At 34.4% G+C, this 8,655-nt stretch overlaps 1 protein-coding gene across 29 annotated transcripts in view; it reads left to right on the forward strand.

Annotated features, from left to right (window-relative positions):
• The window catches only part of HDAC9 (histone deacetylase 9), a 911,712-nt gene extending 903,410 nt beyond the window's left edge, over nucleotides 1–8,302 (forward strand). For 25 of the 29 annotated variants that reach the window (XM_063814075.1, XM_054687406.2, XM_016957131.3 and 22 more), the window contains one exon: nucleotides 1,890–2,167. In XM_063814075.1, coding sequence (XP_063670145.1) covers nucleotides 1,890–1,929 — 40 coding nt within the window. In that variant the 3' untranslated portion in view covers nucleotides 1,930–2,167. Of the gene's footprint in view, nucleotides 1–1,889 lie in introns of all 29 variants that reach the window. The other 4 variants (XM_016957129.4, XM_054687407.2, XM_063814082.1 and 1 more) reach the window with 1 other exon arrangement.
• Nucleotides 8,303–8,655: the final 353 nt, after the last annotated feature.

An 8,655-nucleotide genomic window follows, 5' to 3' on the forward strand; every position in this document is an offset into this window, starting at 1 on the left:
TATTCCTTACGTCTGTGACCTCTGAGACATTTCCCACACAAGACTGTCTCTGGAATTCCAGCCACACTGAATCCTGGATTTGGGGGAAAAGATTATCCTGCCGCAGCTTGAGTTAGAAATTGGAAAAATCGGTCTCCATTAGAATCTCCAGTTTGAGTTCTATAACTGTATTATTCACATATTCTCAGATGTAAATAAGGCTATATATTAATGTATGAATTAGTTTCAAAACTTAAATGTCTTCCTTAATTTAAAATCTTTCTTCTTTGAATGCTGATCATTTTTGATAGAAAAGACTTTTCTGAAGTATGACTCATTTATCTTATGTACCACCTCTAAACTCTCTCTCACAACCTCCTTATCCCAGACACTCTAGGACAGGCTATAACTTCTTAAGAAGCAACTTTTTAAATATTCCACACAGACTCTTTTAGAATTTTCTTTTTTGGTAACAATAAATAATGAAGACTTAACAATTATCATTCTTTATTTTTAAAAGGATGCTTTAAAAATTTTTGATTACCCTCCTATGGATAAAATCTTTCTTTTAATGTTTTAGATTTGTTATACAAATGCTAAGCTACTACTTTATTTGTCAACACCTTTAGAGATGCATTGAAATCTTGGCTGTTTTTCTTATAAATCTGTAAAATAACATGGCCAAACGTTTCATTTGTTTGCATAAACAGCTCTGGTTTAAACATAGCATTTTTTCCTAATATGAAAGTAATTCATTATAGAATCCTGGCAAGTAGGTAAACATTATGAAGAAGAAAATGAAAACCACCCCTCTATTATTCCGCTACCTAGAGAGAAGCATCATCCAAATATTGTTTCCTTCTGGTAGCAAAGGCATAACTCTGCATTTGTGTGGCAACATGATTTTATGCATGTTAGACAGCAAAGGGACAAATCTAAAGTGTTAAGTAATGTCTCATAGTGTTTATTATTTACAGGTCAATTTTACCTCCTTTATTTTTTAATTTTATAAGGAACATCATTTTGTTCATGGTTTACACCTGAAACCAGAGCTTCACAAAAGCGTATTTAAATCAGCAGTTGCAAAATTAACAAATCGCAGAGCTCAGACACAAACTCAATTCACCCGGCATCTCATATCCCAGTAATCTTCCCATGACAATCCAACTACCTCATGTATTTGGATTCCTCCTACAATTTATTCTTTTGACTAAATTAAAAGTCATTCTAAAAGTTTGCCTTAAAACACCCTCAAAGTGTTACTAAATTAAGGTTAAATCTGAAGTATAAATTTTCAAGCAATTACTTTTGGTTTTGCCTGCGCAGAATACCCTGCAGATGATGCCCAATAAAAACTATTTACACACTACCATAGCGCATTTCTTGTAAAAATATTGGGTCTGTAGCAACAATTTGCTAATCAAATTCAGAATTTGATTTGAAATGCCTCCGGCAGGCAGCCAATCCAGTTATGAAAGAACAGAAGCAAAAACCAGAGCCCTAGTGAGTCTCCTCCAGAAGCTAGCTGGGTCCTTTGCTCTCGTTAGCAAACTGTTTCCATAGGAAATCACTGCAATTGCTCCTAAAATAAAATATCATAGTTAATTTTTTCAATAAATTATTGAACTGTACTAGACAAAAAACATGTACATTTTGGAATCTAGAGTTATAAAATATTCTGACATGTTTTAATATAAACAGGAACATTTCCAATGATTGCTTGGATCAAAAATGTTTTTCCCCTTGACATTTGTTTATACTTCCTAGGAAAGAAATTCTATTTATGGATAACTGAATAACACAAATAAACATCAGAGAGAGCTGAAAAATCAGCTTTGATTATGCATGAAAATCTACAATGTCATTGTGTACTCTTATGCCGTATTCTGATTGCCTGTTTATTTTTACAGAACTGCTGGTGAGCCTATGGAAGAGGAGCCAGCCTTGTGAAGTGCCAAGTCCCCCTCTGATATTTCCTGTGTGTGACATCATTGTGTATCCCCCCACCCCAGCACCCTCAGACATGTCTTGTCTGCTGCCTGGGTGGCACAGATTCAATGGAACATAAACACTGGGCACAAAATTCTGAACAGCAGCTTCACTTGTTCTTTGGATGGACTTGAAAGGGCAGTAAAGATTCCTTAAACGTAACCGCTGTGATTCTAGAGTTACAGTAAACCACGATTGGAAGAAACTGCTTCCAGCATGCTTTTAATATGCTGGGTGACCCACTCCTAGACACCAAGTTTGAACTAGAAACATTCAGTACAGCACTAGATATTGTTAATTTCAGAAGCTATGACAGCCAGTGAAATTTTGGGCAAAACCTGAGACATAGTCATTCCTGACATTCTGATCAGCTTTTTTTGGGGTAATTTTTTTTCAAACAGTCTTAACTTGTTTACAAGATTTGCTTTTAGCTATGAGCGGATCGTAATTCCACCCAGAATGTAATGTTTCTTGTTTGTTTGTTTTGTTTTGTTTTGTTAGGGTTTTTTTCTCAACTTTAACACACAGCTCAACTGTTCCTAGTAAAAGTTCAAGATGGAGGAACTAGCATGAGGCTTTTTTCAGTGGAATAAACCACACCGTATCTCGAAGTCCAAATGCCAAAGGAGCCTCACACACTGTTTGTAATGGTGCAATATTTTATATCACTTTTTTTTAAACATCCCCAACATCTTTGTGTTCTCACACACAGGCGATTTGCAATGTTGCAATTGTGTTGGAGAATGAAGTCCCCCCACCTCCCAGCCACACACACATCCCCTGTTCTCATGACAGTAGGTCTGAGCAAATGTTCCACCAAGCATTTTCAGTGTCTTTGAAAAGCACATAACTTTTCAAAGATGGTCTTAATTTGTTGCATATCTATCAAGGACTTATTCACTCACCTTTCCTTTTCTGCCTTCTATCAATTTCTTTCTTCTTACCTTTCATCATTCATTCATTCCTTTAGAAAAACTGAAGATGACCCATAATCTCCTCTTATTACTTGAGGGCCTTGACTATTTATTTTGTTTACTTTGCAGGTTAACACAGTTGTTTTGTCTGATTGCATTTTATTAACTGTGAAGCCGTTGAGACGAATATCACTTAAGCAATGTTGCTAAATTTCTATGTGTTTGAAATGTGTTAATGAAGGCACTGCTTATTTGTATTCACCTTGAATTGACTTAACCTAGAAGCTGTGCCTTCATGTGAAAAAAAAAAAAACAAAAAACAGCCTTTAAACAAGTTTCCTTAGTGTCAAAAGTTAAAAATAAAGGACATTTATTTCTGAGACAAAAAGTAACTTACTAAATATAAGTAGGTTATCCTCCTACCTCCTAAAATGCGATTTCAACATATAACTCAAACACCTAAACATATTGAGGTAGAATATCTCACAGTATTTAATATCTGACAATGCTTTTGAAAGAGTTGATGTTTCTTTTTATATATTTTTCTAACTCAAAGGATATATTAAAGCCATAAGTGAAGATTGTCATGCTTTTATTCAGAAATCTGAAAGAAACCTTAATTAAAACAAGGTTTTAGGGAAGGCCATGATATGAAAGATATGGAACAATATGGTTTTAGTTAGAGAGGACTCTAACCTGTAAATCAAAGATGAAAGATTTCACTCAAGTAGAATTATATAAATCCCTTTGTTATACAGTCAGACCATATTTTTCATGCATTTGGTTTTTTTAGGATTACCATTTTAATTTTAAAGACTTTTATTACATATACAAAAATGGCTCAATACTTGGTTTAACTTCTTAGAAATGTGAGACACCCTTTGAAATAGGAAATCTGAAATGGAATGTAACTTAGTATTAGGTAAAAATTGCTTTCATTGCGTAAGGGCAAATTCAGTCTAGATTCACAGTAGTAATCAATTTTTTATAAATTTTATTTTCATGATATTTTCATGAGAAATTCATACCAATCATATTTGCTAGCTTATGTTATTTTGCAGTGATTGCTTGAGGATATTTACTTTAAAAAATAGTAGAGCCAAAGGCTTAACAAAAGACTCTCCCCCATTTTAAAAAGGAAACTCATGTTTTAATTAGAAAAATAATTGTGTAGTTTTAAAATCAACTTCATAATTATAAATCTGTCATTACTTTTTAGTCCTCCCAGATATTTTTTAGATGTTGAATAAGAAAATATAAAACAGTGTAATGCAAACATACTAATTTACTAAAGTTTCCTACAACAGTTTAGCCACATGTTTATGCCAAGCCATTAATCTGATAAAGCCAAATCACTAGGACATCTCCATGGTTATTTAGATTTAAAACTTGACACATTAATAAGTTAATCACACATACTCCCATATGACACCATACCCAATTGGTTGCACTTAGAGTCTTTAAGATACCTGGAGAAGCAAATGAACTGTGGAGAGGATTATTCACAGCTGAATGTATTTGTAAGAACAGAATGCCATTGCTTTTTGATTATACCATTAGAAGATGGAGCATAGCCCTGAGGGACAGAATGGAGGCTTTCAGAAAATATCAACACTTCTTTTGAAATAGACCAGCACTTTTTGAAAGGGTAGTTTCACTTGGTATAGTTTTTCTTCACTTACACGTTTAAATTTTATTGCTCACAATTGTTCTGAATGAGAGGCTAGAAGAGTATTATCAATTTTGCATCTCTTTGTGATCCTTACTTTGAAGGAAAATCACATACGCTCTCTCACGGTCTCACGATATCTCATACAGGGTGAATAAAAATGATTTTTGATAAATCTACTAGTAAATAATACTAGGAATATAATAAGCTGTCAAACGTAGGTATAAAAAGAAGGCTTAAAAATTAATTTTCCCAATTGTGTAATTTGGGGCTGTATATTAAACTAAAAAACACAGTTTTATTAAATAGTAACCAAAATGGACTCAAATAAAACCAGAGGCTATGTTACCATTGCTTAGTAAATGGAAAGAACATTTTGAGATGAACTATCTTTAAATATTGTAACAAGTTTATAACATCAATAGTGGAGATAGAAGTCAGCTTTGGAGAAAATAGGGATATTTATGAAAAAACTACTACAAATCACATTTCCATTACCAATCCTGGGGATGGAAATATTGCCTTCAGTTTTTACTCCAACCCTACACGACACTCTCACTAACCTTTCACTGAAACACCATAGCCTTGAAAGCAGGGATCTCCTCCCACAAAGGCTTCAGAAATTACAGGACTGGTCTCTCTTAATAGTTTAGTCGTGCTTTATTTCCAAAGGTCAATTATAAAGCCTCGTGGATTTACTGGGTTTCTTTACAGACTCCATATGGAAGTAAAATAGAATGATCATTTGGAAAGTCTCCTGGGAAAAAATTCCTCTTCCATCAGCATTTTAAAACTTTTTTATTTTTGAGTCGGAGTTTTGCTCTTGGTGCCCAGGCTGGAGTGCAATGGCGCAATCTCGGCTCACTGCAACCTCTGCCTCCTAGGTTCAAGCAATTCTCCTGCCGAGTAGCTGGGCATGCGCCACCAGGTCTGGCTAATTTTTGTATTTTTAGTAGAGACGGGGTTTCTCCATGTTGGTCAGGCTGGTCTCAAACTCCCGACCTCAGGTGATCCGCCCGCCTCGGCCTCCCAAAGTGCTGAAATTACAGGTGTGAGCCACTGCACCCGGCCAAACTTATTGTTTTAATCCCAGCATTTATGTTTAGAAGAATTAATTTAAATATTTCTTACTATTTCTCTGTCGAATGTTTACTCTCAACTTATCTCAATGAAACAAATATTAAAAGTCTTATGGCCCCAAAAGAAACAAGCCAAACTTTACTGTCTTAAAAGTGATTCATTCTGAGCTTGAAACGACTCTGTCAGTGTTTGACATTGTCATTTCTAGTGGCATGTATCTTAACATTCTTTTCCTGCTTCAGGAATGAAATCACTTGTCCTGCTGAGAAAATAAGGGGAAAACAAGATAGAAGTAAAAAACAACACACCTGTTGAACTATTTTCATAAAGATGGCGTTTTCACTTTCAAAAGAAATGAAAACCAGATGGTCTATGCTAAGAAGTGAAGGCATTTTGTTGTCTTCAGAACTGATCAACATGGGTCATGATCATCATCAAATTTCTTGTTTCCAAAGGCCACTATTATAGTACAGTCTCCAGCAGGATTTTGTACCATGTGCTGCCTTTGGAATAAAGTATTATAATGTATCTTGTCACCTTCATCAACAGCACCATTAAATATGTAAGTTCCTATGTGTGGCTTCTTTTTCTGGGCATATTTGCATCAAAAATCACAGTCCTTGCCTCCTTGCTTGCTTTTACTCCATGAAATGCTTCATGAAGCAGAGCATGATTGTCAAGTGGCCAGAGGATGACATTTGTAAGTGAACATGGTATACTCACACATGCTATACTCATACTACATAACTTAGTTTCTCCAAATCAACTGCAGTCCATTTTATCTATGATATTCCTGGCTTCGTATAATGGTTTTGTAAAATACATTAAATACAATTAAGTCTGTTATTACTATGCTGGAAATAACTAGGTCAGACAATTAAACCTCAGACTTTTGATTGGGGCTGTTTGGACTTGATCCAATGATAAGGTAATAAAGTTGTTGCAATTTCTCAAACCATCTTAATTCTCAAACTGAAACATTTAGCAAATACATGGTGAATCTGGTGTAAACTTACAATCTAACAAATAATTTTCTTTCAACTCTTTTTCCGCCTAACAATCTATACCAAATTGCCCATATCTAAGCAATCAAAAGTTTCTGAAATCTCTGTTTCCTTAGTAGAAATGACCTTGACAACTTATTTTCTGAGATACCACTAGGCCTACTGTCTTTCATGCCATTTTATATAAACATTTTGATAGATACTCTGTCTGTCTTTTGTTTTTTATCTCTTCTCTTTTCAAGAGTCACTTGACTTTTTCAAATATTCTTAAAAGATAGATTTAGTTATTGTATTTTGGTCTACAATTTTGGACTTGGCAGTTTGTTTTACTAATGCAGAATTATTCTTTCTGTTTCAAACATAGTTTGCCATCATCTGGCTACTACCTAATCATGTTGTACTAGTTATTGTGTAAAGAAAATTGTACATACATTTCCTTGTCCTTTGGAAGATGTCTGAGTCAAACCCACAAGCATGAACTCTCACCTGAAGGAAAACTGGAAAAGGAGAAACTTTAAATCAGTATGTTTTGAAAGGAAGAGATTTCCAGACTTTTTAAAGAAAATTGGAATCGTTTTATTTTTTTTGTTTGGGCCTTAGGCACAATAGAAGCAAATGTTGCAATATCAAATATAATAGGGAGAGTTCAATGTTTCCTGGGACATTGTGGTCATGTCCTTAATCCTTCATTGTGATGCCCCTTCTTGGAGTTGGCATTTTGTGACAATTCATAGAGATCTTGCAGCAATATTTGGCTATTGGTTTTATTAACTTAAAATTCAACAGAAATGGAGTAATTTAAAAAAAAAACAAAAAACAGAGAAGAATTGCAAAATCTGAAGTGGAATGGCACTTCCTTGGGCATGTAAGGGTTGTTTTTAGATAAAACTCCCGACTTGTTCTTCCTACACTTTAATAGTCTCAAATTCTTTCTGGGGAAGCAACGTCAGTGTCTACCTCCACAATAACTATGATATAGGAAATTGTCCTTTCAGTGGTTTCTAGGTATAACAAACAAGCCGTTAAAAATGAGTGACCATTTTGTAGGTTACAGCCTCAGCAATCTGTGTCGTTTGAAAGCAAATATCCTGATATTTTTAAATAAGGTAGGCAGGGCAGGCAGGAAACCAATATTTAGTACTTTTGTGATTAAACATTCTAGACCAGGCTGGTTGATATGTATGCCAATAGTCTAGAATTTTTGGCTTAGTGTAAAATAAAAATGTCTTTTCTATTGTGGTCTGATATCTGTTTCTGTAATAAGATCGGTTTGTTGTCCTCTGTGCACCAGTGGTTTTGCCCTTAATTTTTTTTGGCTAGCATCACCAAGATCTGTCATCCAGAGCTGCTGAGAAAGATACATGTTGCCAAACTTTTCTTAAAATTGTGCTGCCAGTGGTATTTTCCCAGATGTGAAAAATAATAATCTAATAAAGGATTAATATCTAATAACAATACCATTGTTGAACATGCTCATGCAATGTCCACCTTCTTCTGATTCCTTTTTTGTATTTGAAAATGCAATGGTGTGTTCCAAATTATTGTTGGTGTTGTTAATGTCATGACTCTCCTTTGAAGAGAATAAAATATCCCCTTTTGTTTTGTGTTTTCTACTGAATTAGATTTTCCTCTAGTCCTATGTGAATAAAAAGCTATTTGAAATAAAAGTGTTCTTATTTTTGTATGTCCTTGGTGCCTACCATTAGACTCTGGATAGCAGATATTTGACGAATATTTGTTGGATAAATACAATATTATGAAATATGAATTACCACAAAATGTACTATTCCATTTTCAAAAAAAAAGATTTACTTGTGAGTAAATCTCCCTTAAAATAATGTGAAAATTCACAAAAGAAGAAGTAAATTAAAACACAGTTGCTATTTGATTGTAGCTTGATGGTTAGAATAAAGAACAATAATAACTACCACTGATTAAGTACCTTCCATGTGCCCGTCACTCTGCTGAACACTGTACCTGAATGATATTTAACCATCACACGAACCCTGCCTCATAGGTG

Source organism: Pan troglodytes, chromosome 6, assembly GCF_028858775.2.
Source record: "Pan troglodytes isolate AG18354 chromosome 6, NHGRI_mPanTro3-v2.0_pri, whole genome shotgun sequence".
In the NCBI taxonomy this organism is placed as follows: Eukaryota; Metazoa; Chordata; class Mammalia; order Primates; family Hominidae; genus Pan; species Pan troglodytes.